This window comes from Ovis aries, chromosome 1, assembly GCF_016772045.2.
Source record: "Ovis aries strain OAR_USU_Benz2616 breed Rambouillet chromosome 1, ARS-UI_Ramb_v3.0, whole genome shotgun sequence".
NCBI classification, from domain to species: Eukaryota; Metazoa; Chordata; class Mammalia; order Artiodactyla; family Bovidae; genus Ovis; species Ovis aries.
In genome coordinates this window covers 4919984-4942652 of record NC_056054.1, presented here as the reverse complement: position 1 = coordinate 4942652, position 22669 = coordinate 4919984, and the positions used below count along the sequence as shown (strand labels likewise).

Here is a 22669-nt window from a genome sequence, read left to right as displayed (position 1 = left end):
CGGAATTGGTTTCACAAGTAGGACATGGAGATTATCAGGAGCATAGCAGGGTTGTTGTTGTTTAAAGAAAAAGAGCTGTATGTGTGACTATGACGTCAAAAAAGTCAAAGTAAACAAACAAAAAAAGCCAATGGCCCGAAGTCCACCCATTCATTCCCCGTTTCATTCGGTAATCATTTGTGTAATATTATGTTCTAGGGTGTGTTGCTGGGTTTGGGGGATTCAGAGACAAAAAGGTATAACACATTTACCCTCAAGGAACACGTAGAGTCCTGGCTGCACCAATTAGGCAAGAAAAAGAAATAAAAGGCATTTAAATGGAAAGAAAGAAGTCAAACTGTTACTATTGGCAGATGGCGTAAAATTATATATCGGAAACTCCAAAGATTTTTACCGAAAAAGTAGTAGTAGTAGTAAATGAATTCAGTAAAGTTGCAGGATGCAAAATTAATATACAGAAACCTGTTGCATCTCTATTCACTAATAATGAACTATCAGAAGGAGAAATGAAGAAAACAATCCCATTTACAATCGTATCAGAAAGAATGAAATACCTAGGGATAAGCTTACCTAAGCAGGTAAAAGATCTGTACTCAGACAATGCAAAGGCATTGAGGAAAGAAATTGAAGGTGACGCAAACAAATAGAAAGATTTTTGGTGCTCATGGATTGGAAGAATCAATATGTTAAAATGTTCATACGACCCAAAGCAATATACAGACTCAACGCAATCCCTATCAAAATATCAATGGTATTTTCCACAGAACTAGAAAAAATAATCTTAAAATTTGTATAGAGCCACAAAAGACTTCAAAGAATCAAAGCAACCTTTTAATTTTTCTAAATTTTATTTTCTTGCCTGCACCTAGAGGGTCACAGGGTCTTCATTCCCCAACCCAGGCCTGAACCCTGGCCCCAGTATGAGCACCAAATCCTAACCACTGGACACGTGGGAATTCCCAATCAAAGCAATCTCGAGGAGGAAGAGAGAAGCTGGGGGTGTCATCCTCTCAGACTTCAGTCACTACAGCTTTAGCTACAAAGCTACCGCAATTCAAACAGTATGGTACCGGCACAGTAACAGACACATAGATCAATGGAAAGGATAGACAGCCCAGAAATAAACCCACGCACATGTGGTCAGTGAATCTACAAGAAGGGATGCAAGGGTATGTGACGTGGAAACGTCTCTTCAATAAATGGCTTTGGGAAAACTGAACAGCTACATGGAGAAGGATGAAACTGGACCACTCCCTTATATCATATACAAAAATAAACTCAAAAAGAATTAAACTCTTACATATAAGATCTCAAGCCATAAAATTTCTAGAAGAAAATGTAGGCAGTAACTTCTCTGACATCAGTCTAACCAATATTTCCTTGGATATGCCTCCTATGGCAGGGGCAACAAAAGCAAAAACAAACAAATGGGACCTATTCAAATTAGAGGACTTTTGCACATCAAACCCATCAGCAAAACAGAAAGGCAACCTGCTGAATGAAAGGAGATATGATATATATGTCCGGCAAGATATCCAAAATATATAAAGAATTCATACAACTCAGTATCAAAAAAGAAATAATTCTATTAAATTATAGGCAGAGGAGTGTTTGTGTCTCATTTTCATCATCCTCACCCTTCTCAGCTTCCTTTAAAGGCAACATATAGCCTTCAAGATGTGAGTCACCACTCATCTTCTCTGTCTGCTTTAGTTGATATGAAAACTCAGTTTCTTTCAAGAGTGAATTTACCTGCAAAGTTGCTTAGCAGTTGTCAAAATCTTTGAGGAACTGAATAAAACAGAAGAAGGACCAGGAGATGAGAATTTTAGTTTTCAAACAGGAAGAGAACTTGATTCCTCAAAGCCTGAACTGGCATCAGTCTTGGGCAGGGTCCTTAAATGGCTCATGAAAAGGTTGGATCGGGAGTATTCAGAAAAGAAGTGGGGGCACTTGGAGCTCTGGGGTCACTAGGAGGAAGTCAGGGTGGACTCAGAGAATTTTATTTTGTGACATGGTTATCTCATTAAAATGCAGTGAGATGTAGGCATAGATATGGTAGGCATAGATAAGGTTGAAAATCTTTCAGAGAAGATGGAAAAAATATGGGTCATTCTTTAGGAAAATCTTGCTAAAAAACTCGAACTGGAGAAATAATATACATGGTACATGTAAAGTATTGCTGAATTCCAGAATCACTGGAGCTTTAGAAACACTGATGCCTGGATCCAGCCTGAGAGATTCTGATGTAATTGGTTGGAGAGTGCAGCTTGAGCATCAGGGAAGTAAGAAACTTTCCAGATGCCTCTAACATGCAGCCATTGCCCAAAAGGGAGGCCCAGAATCCAAACAGACTAAATCTTTCTAGGAGCTGGCCAGGTAGTTCACTGGATGTGAAGATGGCTTTGTGAAGAATATGGTAGGGACTTACAAGTGTAATGTTTTGTCCACGAGAGACACAAGAACTGTTCTCCCTACCAAGGCTTGTAGCACTGGTAGCTAACAAGACAGGATTTTTCCTTCTCAATCAAATGAGATGAAAAAAAAAATCCACCTTGCAATGATAATGTGATAAACAAAAGCTAGTGTTCAAACGGTAATTATGATTTTCATGTGATATCAGGATCTTTGCATCCTGCCACTGAATTGATGAGCGATTGATTTTCTTTTCATCAGAAGCATCAGAGGATGAGCTCTGATGAGATTCTGTGGAAAACCCAGCTGAGCCTGACATGTGAAGCTAGTGGGTTTGTTACAGGGTTAGCCTGCTTATTTGGGGCCTCGACACTCCACGTGTTTGTGCCATGAGGCATGTGCTCTTGGAAAAGGACTACTGTGTGGATTTTTTCCCAGGCCATTAGGCCAAGGTCTGGCTTCCTTCTGGGGTCAAGTGTCCGAGTAAATGGACACACTGGGGCAAGAAGCCATTCCCCCTTGGGGACATCATGAAAGTCTGAGCACTGTTTCAAATATGCCAATGTATCATCCCGTTATCCTGGTCACTTTTCTGCTTCCTACATGAATCGTTTCTGTAAATGTCCAGAGACTAAATCCAACATATGTACCACCTGGCTCGGGCTTCCCAGGTGGCACAAAGGCAAAGAATTTGCCTGCCAATGAGGGAGAGGAAGGTTCGATCCCCGGGTCAGGAAGATCCCCTGGAGGAGGAAATGGCAAGCACTCCAGTACAGAGGAGCCTGGTGGGCTACAATTTATGAGGTCGAAGTGAGGCAGACATAAGTGAGCAGCTGAGCACACACACACTGCCGGGCACAGCACCCCAAATCTTACTATGGATTTACTTTCACACATGTTTTGATCCTCACTCTCCTTTTTTTAATTTCCAAAGGCTACTCCTCCTTCATCCCGCCTCCCTAAAGCTTTTTAAAATGTCAGCAATTTTCCCCTTAGGGTTACCAAGGGTTACCATGTAGAATAAATTAGGAATTTGGGATTAACATATGCACTACCATATATAAAAGAGGTAAAAAGAACCTACTGCAAAGCACAGGGAGGTCTATATACTCACTATTTTGTAATAACCTAAAAGGGAACAGAATCTGAAAAAGAATGTATATGTGGATGTATAATTGAATCTCTTTGCTGTACCATTGCAAACCAGCTATACATCAGTTAAAAAATATGTAAGGGAAAGAAGCAAGTCCCCAAAAAGTTAAAAACATTTCTTAAAAATAATAAGCTGGCATTCTAACATGTATACTATCATGTAAGAATTGAATCGCCAGTCTATGTCTGACGCAGGATACAGCATGCTTGGGGCTGGTGCATGGGGATGACCCAGAGAGATGTTATGGGGAGGGAGGTGGGAGGGGGGTTCATGTTTGGGAACGCATGTAAGAATTAAAGATTTTAAAATTTAAAAACTAAAAAACTAAAAAAAAAAAAAAAACCAAAAAAAATTAATAATAATAAGCTGGGCAGGTATGTAAGGCTCTGCTTTTTTTGTGGACCATTTTTAAAAAAGTATTTATTGAATACTTTGCTACAACACTGCTTCTGTTTTATGTTTTTTGGTATGAGGTCTGTGGGATGTTAGTTCTCAGCCTGGGGATGGAACCCTCAGCCCCTGCATCTTAAGGTGAGGCCTTAACCCCTGGACCTCCAGAGAAGTCCTGTAAGACTCTGCCTTTAAGAGCCCGGGACACATCCACATCCGCTGAAGCCAGCCACACAGACATCAGAATCCAAAACATGGACGTGGCCTAACCTTCTCTCCAAATAACAGTGTTAGCACAGCACACCTCATTTAATAAAACATTAAAGCATCGTACTCCCTCAGATCAAGTGTATCTATTAATAATGACTTAAATTGTCTGTACTGATTTCACATTATTAGGAAATCTCATTCCCATCAAGTGGAAGAATACAACAGGGGTGGGGGTGGGGGGTGGGGACACCTTGCTAACTTATTTCCGAAGAGCATGACCCAGCTCGGGGCAGATCCTGCCAAGCCACACCATCACTTCTCATCACGAATGCCGTCTCATCCAAAGGTCAAGAGCTGCTCTCATCCAGAGTCCAGGAGGGTTCTTCTGGATGCTCAGAAGCGAAGGTGCCCTTGAGCACTGCCACCCACGGTGGCTGAGGGGGAGACAGAGTAGCCTGATCCTTTGCGGGCACAACCACGGGTAAACAGCCCTGGAAGGACGTTTACAGACTCCGGGGAACCATGCAGGAGAGCAGCCCATTGAAGCTCTCCCTGATAAAGGTGGTGGCGTTTCTTTACAACTGTCATGGGGATTTAATTACATGATAAAATTGCAGCTCCTGCCTCTTGAGACAAATTGCCTGTTCAGACTGATTGTTTTTTATGAATCTCACACAGGGAGCAAAATGCTTCTCTCCTGAAGTTGGCTTGCTCTGATGGTTATACCTCATCATCCTTTACATCCCTCCTAGAAATGAGGAGCTTACTGATCCTGCAGCTGAGGAGGGGGGTGCGCCCGGTGGTCTCTTGGTTGTTTTGCAACTCTGCACAGAGCAAAGCCAGCCCAGTGATGTCTGATGGATTGCAAGTTCATTGACCTTATTTTTCTGCTTGCAAAAAAAAAAAAAAAAAAGAAGAGAGAACTTTGAATTTCCAACAGAAAAATGAAAGGCATGATAAGGAATAGAAATGACCGCTAAACATATACACAACATCCAATTTTACCGATGTGAAATGCAAGTTAGAAAAAGAGATCTTTTTCATCTATCCAGTTGTGAAAGGTTTTTTAATTTTTTGAAATTTTTGGCTGTGCTGGGTCTTTGTTGTGGCACATGGGCCTTCTCTAGTTGTGGCCCAAAGGGGCTTCTTTAGTTGTGGAGTCAGGCTTCTCTTGTTTCGGAGAGCGCGCTGCAGAGCACGCTGGCTCAGTAGTTGCAGTGCGTGAGCTTAGCTGCCTGCAGTGTGTGAGATCTTAGTTCCCCAACAAGGGATCGAACCTGAGTCCCCTGCATTGGAAGGTGGATTCTTAATCACCGGCCCACCAGGAAATTCTCCTGAATGTTTTTATTTTAATTAAGTTTTGGAAGAGTTTAGTGAAACTGATATTTCAGAGTTTGCAGGTAGAAGGGTGAATTTCTACACCATTTGGAAATATTCTATATTGAATGTACATGTAAGGGGCATTTTTCAGGTACCAGAGGCCTACAGAGATTCAGAGTAGAAATCCTTGCTTTTAAAGAGGATTACACCTGACTTGCCTCTTGAGAAACCTATATGCAGGTCAGGAAGCAACAGTTAGAACTGGACATGGAACAACAGACTTGTTCCAAATAGGAAAAGGAATATGTCAAGGCTGTATACTGTCACCTTGCTTATTTAACTTATATGCAGAGTACATCATGAGAAATGCTGGGCTGGAAGAAGCACAAGCTGGAATCAAGATTGCCGGGAGAAATATCAATAACCTCAGATATGCAGATGACGCCACCCTTATGGCAGAAAGTGAAGAGGAACTAAAGAGCGTCTTGATGAAAGTGCAAGAGGAGAGTGAAAGAGTTGGCTTAAAGCTGAACATTCAGAAAACTAATATCATGGCATCTGGTCCCATCAGTTCATGGGAAATAGATGGGGAAACAGTGGAAACAGTGTCAGACTTTATCTTTTGGGGCTCCAAAATCACTGCAGATGTTGATTGCAGCCATTTAAAGACACTTACTCCTTGGAAGGAAAGTTATGACCAATGTAGATAGCATAGTCAAAAGCAGAGACATTACTTTGCCAACAAAGGTCAGTCTAGTCAAGGCTATGGTTTTTCCAGTAGTCATGTATGGATGGGAGAGTTGGACTGTGAAGAAGGCTGAGTGCTGAAGAATTGATGCTTTTCAAGCGTGGTGTTGGAGAAGACTCTTGAGAGTCCCTTGGACTGCAAGGAGATCCAACCAGTCCATCCTAAAGAAGATCAATCCTGGGATTTCTTTGGAAGGAATGATGCTATAGCCGAAACTCCAATACTTTGGCCACCTCATGTAAAGAGTTAACTCATTGGAAAAGACTCTGATGCTGGAAGGGATTGGGGCAGGAGGAAAAGAGGATGACAGAGGATGAGATGGCTGGATGGCATCACTGACTCGATGGGCATGGGTTTGAGTGAACTCTGGGAGTTGGTGATGGACAGGAGGCCTGGTGTGCTGCGGTTCATGGGGTTGCAAAGAGTCGGACATGACTGAGCAACTGAACTGAACTGAACACTTAGCAAGAGAGAGGAAGACTAGACAGCCGTTAGCTGGCAAGTGGAATGAGATCACTGATGGATAGGAGTCCAGGTGTGAAGACGAAAATGATCAGGGAAGTTATGAGAATGACAAAAAGCAGGGGTGGGACAGGCTTTTTCTGAAGGTGGCATCTGAGCAAAGCACAGAGGGAATTGAAGGAAAAGATGGCTCATGATCCTCGAGGGTGTCTGTTTCCTTCTCTTGGCCTGTGCTGGGAGACCTGGTCCTGGGCTGAACAAGAGGCAAGCATCCTCGGCCTCAATGCTGTGTTGGTGGGGCCCAGGGTGCAGTCTGGAGGGTGGGCACTTAGAGGACCAGGCAGGCAGAGAGGAGACCTGGGAGAAAGCAAGACATCGGCAGCAGGTCGGGATCAGAGTCGAGGGCTTAGACTTTGGTGGACACAGAGGTGTGCTGCCCAGATGCTGCTGTTTGGCAGGACTTGTTGCCCCGCTGTGAGCTCCTTCTGGGGAGAGAACCACCTCCTTCCAGAAGGGACAGCCCCCAGTGGGGCAGATCTAGAGACTGAGGGAGCTGGGAGACAGGTGCTGCCGTGGTGACTTCATGTGGGGAAACCACGACATGGGTCACCTCTAGCGCTCCCCTGGGGTCTGGCCGATATGTGGGGTGTCCTGGGTCGCAGGCCAACCTCCCCTCTGCCCACCCTGCCCTCTCCCCTCCCCTCACAGCTGTGGATGACCAGCAAACACCCTGCAAGACCACAGAAACTGACTGTGAACTGGGCCACCTGGAAGGACGGGTGGGTGTGTCGTCAGAGCAGATGAAGACGGGGGAGCAGAGACGGCCTGTCCCAAGGCCAGGAGGGGTGAGTGGGGTTGGGGGGGGTGTCACTGAGGCTGGTGCAGACCAGAGTTTCTCAACCACCTCAGCTGAGGGACTAGGGATGTACAAATTTATTTTATTATTTTTAAATTTTTTGGCCATGTGGCATACAAGATCTTCCCTGACCAGAGATACTCAAACTCCTACCCTGGAGCTCTGAATTTTAACCACTGGACCACCAGGGAAGTCCAAGGATGGGTTTTTTTGGTCCCAATTTGTCATAGAGTGATGCTTTTTCAGAATACAATTAAAATTAATTACAAAAAAACCCCCCAAATGGAGAAAAGGCAGAATTCCAAGTCCAGTAATCACACATGTGGGTGTTATGTTAATTGTCAAGTTGCTGTTGACGTTTCTAAATGTTTACTGACAATTTTCACAGCAAACCCTTTATGGGGCACCCTCTACCCTCAGTGGGCTGTGAGTAGCACGTTTATTGACCAGTCACTGGAGTACAGGGTGGGTGAAGAGATGCTGGGAGAGATGGTGGCGTGGGTTAGTTCACAGCGCATATTTTAAGCCCTCGGACACAGGCTATAAAACTGGGACTGTTCATTGTTGGACAGGGGTTGCTGGGCCTTTTTTGTAAAGTGTCAGATAATAAATATTTTAGGTTTTGTGTATCTTATGGTCTCTGTGGCAACTACTCAGCTCTGCCATTGTGGCATGAGAGCCACCACGAATAATATGTAAATTAACGGGCAGGGCCATGTTCTAATAAAACTTGATTTATAAAAACAGGTAGCAGTTTGCAAGCCTTTGTTGTATGCAGTAAGGAACAATTGCGGGCTTACAGGCAGGAGAGCCACATGCACCTCAAATAGGAAAGTTATTGCATCTTTTTCTCTGCATACCTTTTCTAGTCTTCACCTCAGTGAAATGTGCTCTTAATTCTAATGGCAAATTTGACTCAACAACAGTCAGCGGAGCATCTGGGGACCAGGCACATAACCTGTCTCTTTCTTTTCTGTCTATCCTGCTTTGGGTTTGCTAAACTTCTTTATTTTTTTAAAAAAATCACTTATTTATTTATTTTTGGCTGTGCTGGGTCTTCACTGCTCTATGGGCTCCTCTCTAGTCGTGATGACTGGGGGCTACCCTTTGTTGCTTTGTGAGGGCTTCTCCTAACTCACTGCAGATGGTGACTTCAGCCATCAAATTCAAAGATGCTTGCTCCTTGGAAGAAAAGTTATGACCAACCTAGACAGCATATTAAAAAGCAGACACATTACTTTGTCAACAAAGGTCCGTCTAGTCAAGGCTATGGTTTTTCCAGTAGTCCTGTATGGATGTGAGAGTTGGACTATAAAGAAGGCTGAGCGCCGAAGAATTGATGCTTTTGAACTGTGGTGCTGGAGAAGACTCTTGAGAGTCCCTGGGACTGCAAGGAGATCCAACCAGTCCATTCTAAAGGAGATCAGTCCTGGGTGTTCATTGGAAGGACTGATGCTAAAGCTGAAACTCTTAATACTTTGGCCACCTGATGCAAAGAGCTGACTCATTTGAAAAGACCCTGATGCTGGGAAAGGTTGAGGGCAGGAGGAGAAGGGGATGACAGAGGATGAGATGGTTGGATGGCATCACCGACTCAATGGACATGAGTTTCAGTAAACTCCAGGAGGTGGTGATGGACAGGGGGGCCTGGCATGCTGCAGTCCATGGGGTCGCACGAGTCGGACACGGCTGAGCGACTGAACTGAGCTGAGCTGAGGGCTTCTCATTGCAGTGGCTCCTCTTGTCGCGGAGCACAGGCTCTAGGACACGAGGGCTTCAGTAGCTACAACACGTGGGCCCAGTGGTTGCGGTTTGCTGGCTCTAAGCACAGGCTCAATAGTTGTGGCGCATGGAGTTAGTTGCTCCACAGTGTGTGGGATCTTCCCGGGTCAGAGCTGGAGCTTGCGTCTCTTGCATTGGCAGGCAGGGGTCTTTACCACTGAGCCGCCAGGGAAGCCCTTGCTAACCTTCTTGAATCTGTAAATCTATATCTTTCATCCAACTTGGGAGATGTTTGGCAATTATTTCTTTAGATCCTTTTTCTGCCCCATTCTCTTTCTCGTCTCTGTCTTGGATTCTGCTCGAACGTGTCAGGTCTGTGTCTCCCCACAGCCCCTGTTCATTCTATTTTCAATCGTTTTCCTTTCTGACCTTCAGACTGGATACTTTCTTTTGATCTGTTTCAGACTCGCTGACTCTGTCTTCTGTCATCTTGGGTCTTCTGCGTGGCCCTTTATTGATGAGAATGAGGCCCCCTGGCTTCAAGGGAGGAGAGGTGTTGTCCTTCTCCAGCCGGGCCCCTTGTGTTGCCACAGGGACTCTGTTGGTAAAGGAGGAGGGAAGTGGGCGTCTGCAGCTGCTCTCAGGGCACCAGTTTCTCCACCTCTATCCTTCCTGCCTATGCAAGAGTTCACTTCTTCAGATTAGATGATCTCATTCCATTGCTGAACGGCTCCTCATGCTTGCCGAATACATGTAAACGCCTATGTCTAGAATTTGTGGCCTCGCACGACACAATCCCAACTTGCTCGCCTGGATAGTCATCCCTCCCCTCCGACTCCTTGTTTCCAGCCAGGCCCCACTTCCCTGCGTGAGGTGGGCTGTGCGCTCCACGTCTGCTCACTCTGCTCCCTCTGTCTCGGTCCCTTCCTTTCCATCACAGCCCATCAGATACACATGCTTCTTTCAAGGGACAGTCCAGCAGATTTTTGCTGTCTTCCGTATGTTGTTTTGTCTATTAATATTTATTGTACTCTGTACAATGCCCAGCTGCTGGGCTTAGTACTTGGTACCAGGCTATAGGTAATGCATTTGCTATTTCCAATTGGTTTCTTTGGAATATTTATCCTGACAGGGTGTACCAACGCAGGAATCACTGCCCTCCTGGAAAGGCAGAAAAGCACCTTCCCTCTTATCTTCCTTTCTTTTTGTTCTTTCGAACCCTCCAGTGTGCTGGGGAACGATGCTAATAGAAGTGTGTCATCAGCATACATTATGTCTTTATTAGCCTGTTTCTCAATTTTGATTCTGAAAATATCCTGATTTAGTCTAATTGCAATCTCACCGAGTTCCACAGGCAGTGAAGGTTCATACAGGGGGAAGCTGAGACGTGACCCTGCAGGATTTTTCTTCCTGCCCATATGCTTTGAAGCTGGACCATTAGCTCGAAGGCATACATCTCATCTCATCACAGCGATTCAACCTGCTTCTGGGAAAAAAAAGAGCTTAGGGTGTGTGTCTGGTGGAAAGCAAAGGAATATCTTCATTCTAGGTGGTGGGAGATATTTTTCTGAAGCTAAAGCAAGGGCTGCTGCTGGAACTATTTTATTCCTAAATAATTTAACTATATTCAAAGATAATCTGATGTTATTGTAGGAAAGTGTATTTCTAATAAATTCCACTTGATCTGGGTGAATCAATTCAGGCAGCGCATAATTGAGTCTGTTAGCAAGGACTTTAGCAAGAATTTTGCAATCAGCGTTAATTAAGAAGATGGGACAATAATTTGTGCATAATTCCGGATCTTTTCCTGGCTTGTGAATCAAAGTAATAAGAGCAATGCTCCGGCTGGTGGTGGGATAGTGTCATTAGGTGCTGATTTATAAGTACTTAGAAAGGTTTAATTTCATTTTGCTTCGAGCAGGGTCTCCCTGCCCCCACACGCTCTGATCAGGGCTGCAGCCAAGACAGCAGAGCCCGTGTCTCCCCATCCTTCGCCGCCATCACTGACCTCCTGCTGCCCATTTGTGTCTTTATTCTGCAGCCAAGACACCCCTCTCATTCACCCAGGGTTTTTTTTTCTTAATACTCTTATTATTTGCAGAGTATTTCTTAATACTATTTGAAGAGTGTTTCTTAATACTCTGAATTATTTGAAGAGATGGACTCCATGCTCTTGATGTCATGTCTGCATCCTCGTGTGTGATGTAAATTCTCAGAGCTGTCACAGGCTCCATGGGGACGTTTTCCATGGATCTTCCAGCTACATGTCTCGGGGTGGGTCTGTGTCAAGAGCCCTCGGCTGTAAGTCAGGGAACATGCCTGGCTTGTGTGCTGCTCCTCACTGACTGTTGCCCAGTAAGGGAACACACGAGAACCCTGGTGTCCGGCCTGTAGATGCAGCCATAGGACAATTATAGGCATGCGGGGCAGCGGGAAGAGCTCTGGGTTTCCCCCTCCTGCAGCTGTGGGACCTGAGATGTGGAACTCAACCTCTCTGAGCCTCATTTTCCTCTGCTGGGAAAGTGGGAAAGACGGCAGTCCTTGGGAAACACAGACCAACTAGAATCCTCACTGCGCTCAATTCCTCCCTCATTGTCTCCACTTGGGGCTCGTTATAGCACGGACAGGCTCTGGTCTGCAGACTTTTTCTCCTAATTATCGGAACAAGGCTGTCTCTGGGCAAGGCTGCTGCTCTTTGGTGAGTCAAGCTGATAAACCCACCTCTCACCAGGAGACACCTTCCCTATCCATCTGACCTGGAGCCGATGGTTCCTGCGAAACTGGAGCCCATTCTACACACCCATGAAGGCAACAGGGTTTTTGTCTATCTTCAAAAGCACCACATGTTTGTCTTAGAGCTCCAGTTCGTCCCATTTGGAAGCACCCTGGATAGACGACCCCACTAATCCCATTATTTTTTTCTTTTTCTTTTTGGCTGTACTGTGTGGTTTGCGGGATTAATTCCTTGACCAGAAATTGAATCCTGGGCCTCAGCAGTGAAAGCTGAGTCCTGTCCACTGGACTGCATGGGAATTCCCAACATCTGATAGTTTTAAATGAGGAAATTAGATTCAGATGGAAGAACAGCCCATACAGGTTAAGGACCACACAGATAGTGGGAGAGCCAGGCTTGAACCCAGGTCTCGTCGCTGCTAGTCTCTTGTGGCCATTACACCGTCGAGGCACACGCACTTGTCATTCGTTCAAATGTGAGTCCTCCAAGGTGGGAGTCGTGCTTATTTAACTTACATTCAACTGCTGAGCTTTCCGTGGGGGACCTTCCCCTCCATGCAGAAGGAGGTGGGTGTAGCCCTGACCGCAATGCACGCTACGCATCGCGCTGACTGAAGGAACAGCCGGATCCCACAGCAGACTCCACTGGGCCCTTGTCCATCCCACGTTCACCCGCACTCACTCTGCACCTATATGTGCGGCGGCGTGAGCTCTCTTAATAAAAACCCAATTAGTATTTCTTTAACTTGCCTCCAGATGCTTAAATACCATTACCCCAAACACAACATAATGCCTCTAGTTTTTCTATTTCAATCAAGAATTCAAGTAGCATCTTGACTTGTATATAATATATCAGCAGCAAAATCATGAAATGCTGACATCCTTAATAATAGCAATTAGTAATCAGTTGTTTCTTAAGTAGTTTGATTACGCCAGTTACCAAATTGTACAGTTGATGCATTTGGGGGGCAAGCAGGGTCTCTCCACCCCTCCCCCGCCATCCTTTCTCCCTTGCTGTGTTCTCTCAAGTCACTGAGCTGATAGGTGTTGCAAAGAGGTGAGGTCGAATAATTCCATTATTGCTAATACTGAAGAGCACAGACTTGGCTTTAGCAGAAAGTAGAATCAAATATTTATTTGCTGAAAGACTCACTCTGATCATGTCTGTGGAAACGCAGACTATGTCCACCTGGGTAGATGTTAACTAAGGAGTTTGGCCTGCCCGTGCAGGCAGGCCACCCAGAGTCTGAGCCTTTCTATAGGTCTACCTGGTGGCTCAGAGGTTAAAGTGTCTGCCTGCAATGTGGGAGACCTGGGTTCAATCCCTGGGGTCGGGAAGATCCCCTGGAGAAGGAAATGGCAACCCACTCCAGTATTCTTGCCTTGAGAATCCCATGGACAGAGGAGCCTGGCGGGCTACAGTCCGTGGGGTCTCAAAGAGTTGGACACAACTGAATGACTGAGCACACACAGGGCTAAGGCCTTCTGCCAGGCTCTGGATACCGGGCAAAGGTCTTGATCTCAAGGAGGTCATATTTGAGAATGAAACATTCAGTGGGTATAAAGATTAGCTCAGCAAGGTTTTGTGTTTCAGTAACAGATGGAGATTGAGGGCTTTGCACTCTTGTGGCGGGAGGAGGAGGGTCTGTGTGTTGGGTGAGCAGGGTGGGCTTTCTGGGGAAGTGGCCTTCTAAGGGATCTAGAAGAAGGGGTGATCTAAGTGAGCCTGGGTTTTGTCCTGATGGGGAGGTTTTTGTTGAGAGGGGGTAGGTGGGAAAGATGAGGGAGCAGATTGTGGATAAACTGGAGCTCAGACTTGTTCCCCTCATCACACACACACACACACACACACACACACACACACACACACACACACACACACACACACACACACACACTGCCCAGCTCCAGGACAGCCTCCTTGGTTCCTCACAGGGGGCCAGTCTGGGTCTGACTGGGGTTGAATGCCCGCTAGAGACCTCCATGCACTTCCCAGCACCCTACGGGGCATCCCAGGTACATCTTTGCAGGACAGCAGGCGGCTTCCCAAGGGCACAGGTGGGTTGCATCTTTAAGGGAAAACCTGACTGAGGACCCCGATTCTGCCCCATGGCCAGGCAGGGCAGGTACGTTCGGCACTTGGCCCTGTTATATGCCGAGGCTGAATTTTGAAGTTCCTTTGCCCTCTGCCCCCTGTAAGGGGCCCCATGTACACCTGAAGGGTTCTCCAGAACACGTCATTCCCGCCATTTTCCCGGCTGGTTCCTCTTTTCCCTATGCTTTTACTGGGATGCTGACACGGATCTGTAGAAATAAATAATAATTATTTTTTTCTGCTCTATTTTGCAAGAGTAATCAGCTTACACATGAGCATGGGGATCTCACTGAGCAAAACATGGTCCCTGGATATTTATGTTGACAAGCAGAAAGAACGGCTACTTATCTTACTGCTGCAAATTATTGTCCTGTAAACAGTACTCGGTGTTCTTTCAACCAGGGCTGTCCTTGGGATGGACGATAGAGCCTCTGCTTTCCCTGAAATGCCGTTCAGCCTGATCTTCAGCCCTGTGTCTCTTGGTCTGGGGACGTCTTCAGAGCCCGCCCCTTGCTGGGTCCCTGCCCGTCTTCTCACGCATCATCCCTTCATCTTCACCTTCCTCCCTGGGAGAACTGAAATTCTTTCCTGTATCCATTCCCAATGTGCGCGCTATTTCAAGGTGTCGCCCCAAGTTCCGACCACTCACCACACATTCTAGAGCCCCCACGTGTAGGTCTCAATGCAGACGGCTCTTGTCCCTCTGGGGTGTGTTGCTGGAGGACTCACAATTACCCCTCCCCCGGGAAAGAGTCTACTTACTCCCACACTCTGGAAAAAGGCAGCCTCATTCCATTTTAGACTGAGACAGTGAGATTTGGGGGTCATGGCTTGAGAGAAGCATGGAGCGGGACGGGGCCTCAACAGTGATCCAAGCCACATTTCCCAAAGAGCGTCCGCAAACCTCCAACCCCTCCCTCAAACCTGCCGACTCCCACCCCACCCCCCTGCTGGTGGTGAAACCACGCAAGCCTTTACCCTGTCCCCTAGCATCCGCTGACAGCTTGGGTCTCCAGGGACCGCATCCCAGGTGCGCTCCTCCATGGAGTTTTGCTCAGGGTCCTCTGCTTGGGAAGCGCTAATCAAACCTCACGCACTAGTTACAAGTAAAGGCACTGAGTCAGAGAGGGAACGTGACTTCTCTGAGGCCACACAGCTCATTGGTGGCTGAACCCAAGTTTCCCGCTGGAGCGTTTCACTCCAGGGCTCCTTGAGGCGCCTGACAGGCTACCTCTGATGACACCAGCTGGGCTCTGCACTCTTGGGGGCCCATCCTGTGAGTTAGTCTTGTTTCTAGTCTCCCCTCATTCTCCTGGGCTCACAGCAAAAGCTCAGACCTCGTCACAGTCCCAGATCCCTCTGATTTCTGTCTGGCTTGGTGTCCCTGTCCTCTCCTCTCCCCGAAGCCCTTCCCAGTGTTTCTCAGCGTTGTCACTTACCTCCGTCTCTCACTCATCTAGCCCACTGTCTGGATTTAGACCCTGCCATCTCTTCCCTGGGCACCCTCCTTCCATCACCTCCTAACTAGATCTTGTTTCCTGACCTGTCACGCTTCCTTCAAATCCCGCTCTCACATGTTAGCTGGAGCGGCAGCCGCCTCATGCATCTCCACCCCAGGTTCAAGCCCAGGTTTACTGCTTCCCCTGCAATAAAATCACTGGTAACAGGATGTGCCCTAAGGCCACGCGCTTAATCATTTAGTTACCAGCATCCTGAAAGGAAAACAACCTGGAGCAAGCCCAGGTCCTGACAGCTTGTCAGCAGCACTGACCTGTCCCTGCCCTTTCGAATTGCGCCGTAGGGCAGGGAGAAGTATATACGGATGTGATTTAGAACCTAAAGGTTCATCGTGGGACGGAACAGGCCCCCTTCACACAGATCTCATTGGTTTCAAGTGTGCAGTAAAAAGGTGGGGACAATAAAGATGGCGCAGGAAATCAGCAATGTGAAAATAAGCAATATTTTACTTTTTGTTGGAGAGGCTGGATTTTTATCTTGGATTAATAAAAACATGTTATTAATACTGAGAGGTTTAGCTATTTAAAATAGTCCGATGTTACCTGTAATTGATATTAACGTGTAGCACTGACCGTGTGTCCTGTTGTGAAAACAGTTATGCTATTTAATAAATGAATCAAAAGAACAGACTGGACTTCCCTGGTGGTCTAGTGGTTACGAATCTGCCTGCCAGTACAGGGGACACAGGTTCGATCCCTGGTCAGGGGAGATTCCAAGGGAATGACGGGAGGCCAAGGGGCAAAGAAGCCTGTGGCTCCAGAGCCGCCCTAGAGCAACTCCCGAGAGTCCGCCCTCCACAACCACAGGCGCCACCGCGGTGAGAAACCTGTGCGCTGAAACGGGAGACACCCAGTGGTCAGCAGCGAAGACCCAGCGCACCCCAGAAAAAAGTGAATAAAGAACAAACCAAGGTTGCTGTTGGGCTTCCCTGGTAACGCAGGCAGCAAAAAGAATCTGCCTGTAAGGTAGGAGACCTGGGTTCGATTCTTGGGTTGGGAAGATCCCCTGGAGAAGGGAATGGCTACCCACTGCAGTGTTCTTGCCTGGAGAATTCTATGGACAGAGGAGCCTGGTGGGGTCCATGGAGTCGCAAAGAGTTGGACACGACTGAGTGACTAACACACACACACACACACACACACACACACACACACACAGAGCTGTTGTAAGAATAAGAAATGATATTTTAACACAGGGACTTCAAATATACAAAGCCCTAACCCACTGGGATAGGTTTGTCAAAGAGGAGCAGGTACTCGCTCCAGCCAGAATCCCGGCAGAAAGCAGGTGGTGGGGATTCAGGGCATCTCGTAGGCACGCAGGGCTCAGGGAAGCGATGGGGTCTCCAGAGGCACTGGAGAAGCCCTACTCCCTGTGTCTCAAGGGGCAAGCAGGGAAGCTGACACCCAGGATCTGAGCCTTCAGCCCAACGTTGAAGCCAGATCACAGGGGTCGTCTGGGAGGGACGAGTTCCTGGAGCAAATACTCTGCCCTCTCTGCTCCTCGCAGCGCCTGGCCTTAGCTGCACCAAATAAGGGGTCAGAGAGCCTGGGGCCAGGAGGATGCGATTCACCAAATCACCCCAGGAGCAGGCAGTGGGCAGGCTGGCTCGGAAGGGCAAGTGCAGAACCTAGAGCTCAGCACTTCTGGGGGAGGCACAGGGGAGGAGGTCAGAGTCCCCTCCGCACCCCCGTGCAGGCTCCTGGGTTGATGCCTGTACTGTGTACATTCTCGGTAGGACCCGGCCCATCCAGGCAGAGCTAAGGTCTGAACAGAGGCGGTGCTCCCTGGGCTCACGGTTGCTGGGCCCTCGCCCTGACTGGGGCCCAGGTATCGGGGAAACCAAGGAGAGAAGAAGCAGGAGACGGTTTCTCCCTAAAGCCTTCTGCAGGCTGCTTTCGCCCCCGGTGAAAGGCAGCACGGGAAGCAGCGGTGGTTGAGGGGTGAGGAGGGTTGGGGGAGGGAGGAGCAGACGGGTAGCCACTCCCTCGGAAGTGCCAAGCTCCGGTCTTGCCCGGAAATGCCAGGCTCTGATCTTGCCCTTCATCACATTACATCACCACTCGCCAGCACCAAAGGCCCAAGTGTGTTCCCTTTTGGTGACCTGCCTACGTGAGCACGTGTTGGTGTGTGTGTGTGAAGGTACATGTGTGTGTGATGGTACACGTGTGTGTACTCACACATGTATGTTGGGAAAGAATTTGCCTTGTGTGGGGAGGGGAGCCTGCACATCCCTTAGGAGTCAAGAGAGGCTTGCGGAGGGCATATTTGAAGAGCTGGGAAGCAGCCTGTGCAATTAAAAGTTAATCTCAGGTCAGGGAAAATATTTTCAGCAAGCGTGACAATGGTATTATATCTATGTTATGTGAAGGAGACACACAAGGTGTCAAAAGAGATATGAAGACATGAGGAGATGTTGCCCAAGGACCTGACTAGACAGGTCACATGTGAACAGGTCTGCAAAGAAAACCCGAACCCTGTGGATGAGACCTGGTCCTGAGCAGTAAAGAGAGGGCGGGTGAGCAGGCATTAGAGAAGGGCCAGGGCACGCTGACTAAATTGGAGATTTAAATGTGAGTATTAATCACCCATAATGTTCAGGGTGGGACGTGACAAACACACTCACTGATGGAATAGAAATCCTTTCAGAGAACAATTTGGAGAATTTATTCTTGTCCCAGGAATTCTGCTCCTAAGGATTTATCCTAAGGACACAACCCTGAATAAGGAAAAAAGCATATGAATGCTGGTAAAGACACTAATTACAGCATTATTGATAGTAGTAAAAATGTAAGTGCACAGTCCCTCCTTGTAGGAATTTGGTTTAAGTATTTCGTGGTTAATCACCTCAATAGGTGATTGAAATTAAGAAGACCAGGTAGCAACATGGAAAACACTTTAGGTATATTAACTCAGCAGAGCAGAGCACAAAATTATATCCCCCCATGACTGTAAGTCGAGGAAACTTACACGTGCAAACGGGCTAGCTCGGAAAAAGAGCGGAGAAATGAAAGGAGCCCTGTGTTGGGATGCGGGTGCCATCGTTTAATTTTTCTCTTAAAAATTTTTGGTATTGCCTTAATTACCGCCTGTGTAACACACATGTACACTGTGTGTGTGTGTGCACACGTATAGGGCTTCCCTGGCGGCTCGGAGGCTAAGAATTTGTCTGCAGTGTGAGAGACCCGGGGCTGAACCCTGGTTTGGGAAGATCCGCTGGAGAAGGGAATGGCAACTGCCTCCAGTATTCTTGCCTGGAGAATTCTGTGGACAGAGGAGCCTGGCGGGCTACAGTCCTTGGGGTTGAAAAGAGTCGGACACGACTGAGTGGCTAACACACACGTGTGTAAGTATGCACAGCATATATCAATATATATGTTGTATACATATGTATACTTATAGGGTGTACGTGGGCTTCCCTGGTGGCTCAGAGGTTAAAGCGTCTGCCTCCAATTCGGGACACCTGGGTTCGATCCCTGGGTCGGGAAGATCCCTGGAGAAGGAAATGGTAACCCGCTCCAGTACTCTTACCTGGAGAATCCCATGGTCGGAGGAGCCTGGTGGGCTACAGTCCACAGGGTGGCAAAGAGTTGGCCACGACTGAGGGACCTCACTTCCCTAGGGTGTACATACACTACACACTATGTGTATGCTAGCTATATTTATATACGTGGCATCTACATATGTTATGCATTCCCTAGGACGCTATGGAGAAACTTGGAGGAACTTTTTGGCCAACCTAGTATATGTATCCGGAGAAGGCAATGGCAACCCACTCCAGCACTCTTGCCTGGAAAATCCCATGGACGGAGGAGCCTGGTGGGCTGCAGTCCATGGGGTCGCTGAGGGTCGGACACGACTGAGCGACTTCACTTTCACTTTTCACTTTCATGCCTTGGAGAAGGAAATGGCAACCCACTCCAGTGTTCTTGCCTGGAGAATACCAGGCGGGCTGCCGTCTCTGGGGTCGCACAGAGTCGGACACGACTGAATCGACTTAGCGGCAGCAGCGGTATATGTATGTGAACACTGTGTATGTACGTGGTGAAGACTGTGTGAAAGTGAGGTCGCTCGGTTGTGTCCGACTCTTTGTGACCCCATGGACTGCAGCCAGCCAGGCTCCTCTGTCCATGGCGTTCTTCAGGCAAGAATACTGGAGTGGGTTGCCATTTCCTTCTCCAGGAGATCTTCCTGACCCAGGGATTGAACCTGGGTCTCCCACATTGCAGGTAGACGCTTTACCGTCTAAGCCACCAGGGAAGTCTCCGTATTAAATATGTGTATACACACTATGACATATGATACATACTGTATATAAACACAGGTATGTGCTGTGTACATATGCGTATACACAATATAGGCAGCACGTACGTATGCTAATAAATAGTAGTCGCAGAGCTGGGCATGTATCCTTCTCCATTTCAACCATCTGCCCTCCACACTCAAAAGCCCACCCCTCGCGTGTGCACAGTGGGGAACCCAGCAGGTACACGGCGGTTACCTGCGAGCACCCCGGGGGGCAGCTGGGCGGAGGGGTCCTTCATCCAGTCGTCGTTAGCCAGCTCTATCACGGCGTCCACATGCCGAACGTCAGCGCAGATCAAGTCCCTCAGTCTCGCCTCATCCCTGCCTTCCAGCGCTGACTTTAATTTCTTTACGAAATCTGAGTTGACCGGGTAATCGGGAAGGCGATCGGAGACCGACATTGTGCTGTCGCCTGTGTGTTCACCAAATCGCTCTTCTCAGCTGAGTCCAGAGTCAGCAGCTGTGTGGACAGGGCTGTGGGCGAGCCTATAAATAGAAGAAACGTGGTCAGTTACAGCCCCGGGGACTGGCCACCTGCCAGCAGCCCTCCCTGCTCCCTTCCTCACGGAGACGGGAATTAATCTCCCCAAGGCCTCCGTTAGGATCCTACAGAGGGGGCCAGTAAAGGCGTCTGTGAGTGGGAGAAGCAGATAGCATAGGGTTGTAAAAAGTCAGGCTGTCCTGGGCACTGCTGACCAACGTGTTCTTTTGTCAAAGTGAGACTGTCTTGAATGTTTAAGATCCTTTTCCCCAAGATTGGGTTTGCAAATCTCTGTGCTGTTGAAAGGAACATTTTGTAACGTTCTATTAATACAGCACTGTACCTCTTCACTTCACTTAAATAGAGAGTCTGGTTGACTATAAATTGGACCTGAGTTGAAACTGAGGAGAATGCAGGGACATCTTTGGTTTCTAAATTCAGAGATGGACTGGCCGGTCCCTAGAAGACAAGATCGGCACATGAGTGAACACAGACAAGCATCCTAAGTGTGAGCGGCAGGCTCTGTACTTCTTAAGGATGCGAACCTCTGCTTAAAGCATCCAGTTCCACGCCCAGTGGATGTGCAAGGCACTGATGTTGGTTTCTGCGCATTCCTTGGGGGTAGGGGGCTTCCCCCCATAACCTGTCTCTAGTGGTCCTGTATCTCTTACATCAACCTGGGCACAAAGCACAGGGGCTCCAGTGGCACCTGGGTGCTCTGATAATTTGAGGGGCCCAGGCTGGGCCATTTAGCTTCAAAGTTGGTTTTTGGATACGTTAAAAATTGAAATATATAACACTGTGTAAGTTCAAGGTGTAGCTCATGTTGATTTGATGCATTTATGTATTGTGACACGATTGTCATCATAGTGTTAGCTGACACCTCTATCATGTTACAGAATGGCAAGTTTTTTTCTTTTTTTGTGGTATAGATCCTTCAGTTTTTTGAGTCTCTTAGAAAGTTTGATGTTCATCCACAGCAGTGTTGTCTATTATCACCTTCCTGTGCACTGGAGCCCCAGGACCTACTTATCCACTGGTTGCAAGTTCGTGCCCTTCGGTGCTATTTCTTCTCTGCCCCACCTAGTTTGTTTCCTATATTTAAAATTTAAACAATTAAGCATAGTTTTACAGTTGAAGCGTAGTTGGTTTATAATGTGGTGGTAGATTCTGGAGCACACAGAGTGATCCAGTTATACATATATTGGTGTTGTGATCAGTCGTATCCAACTCTGTACTGACCCCAAGGGCTGCAGCCCGCCAGGGTCCTCTGTCCATGGGACTCTCCAGGCGGGAATACTGGAGTGGGTTGCCATTTCCTCCTCCAGGGGATCTTCCCGACCCAGGGATTGAACCTGCATCTCCTGTGTCTCCTGCATTGGCAGGCGGGTTCTTTACCACTGCGCCACCTGGGAAGCCCATACATAAAATTTTGCAGAAAAATCTGAACGAATTTTTGGCCAACCCGATATGTATGTGTGTATTGATATGGCTTTTATAGAGTCCCCTTCAACTTGTGTCTCAGTCTTGCCACCTCTTCCTTTTTTCACTGTCTCCCCACGCGATGGTTAATTTTATGTGTGAACCTAGCTGGGCTATGCTACCCCAGATACTTGGTCAATCATATTCTGGATGTTCCTGTGAAGTTTTTTGATGAGAGCAATGCTTAAGTTGGTGGACTTTGAGTAAAGCAGATGAGCCTTCATAGTCTGAGTGGGCTTCATCCAATCAGCTGCAGACCTTCCAAGAATAAAGACTGATGCTCCTCAAGCAAGAAGGCATTCTCCTAGCAGGCAGCATTTGGACTAGACCTGCAGCTCCTCCTGGGTCTCCAGCCTGCTGACCTACACTTCAGGGTTTGGACTCACTGGTTGCTACAGTTACGTGCATTGATTTCTTAAAAAATGAATCATATGCATCTTTATTTTAAGACTATGCACACACACACACACACACACACACACACACACACACACATACACCCCTACCCTCTTGGTTCTGTTTCTCTGGAGAACCCTGAATAAAACACCCTTCTCCGCTCAGCTTCTCTGCATGTCTTTGCAGTTTCTATTCCATATGCTGACGCTTTTTCCTGACATGTCTACATCTGCATTTGAGGAGCCAGCCCTGGACTTCCTATCCAATATTTGTTCTCCTTCCTCCTACATAGCAGAGCCTGGGTCTTCTTTGTTGCGACAATGTGCCTGGCCCCTGGTCATGAATTATGTTGATCTTAGGCAGCAATATCTGCCCTAGTCTCC

At 47.4% G+C, this 22669-nt stretch overlaps 1 protein-coding gene across 1 annotated transcript in view; it reads right to left on the bottom strand.

Annotated features, from left to right (window-relative positions):
* The window catches only part of ASB18 (ankyrin repeat and SOCS box containing 18), an 81880-nt gene extending 61510 nt beyond the window's left edge, over positions 1-20370 (bottom strand). Inside the window, exon 1 of the mRNA XM_004001771.6 lies at positions 20124-20370. Within this exon, the coding sequence (XP_004001820.3) occupies positions 20124-20328 (205 nt within the window). The 5' untranslated portion in view covers positions 20329-20370. The remainder of the gene's footprint in view (positions 1-20123) is intronic.
* Positions 20371-22669: the final 2299 nt, after the last annotated feature.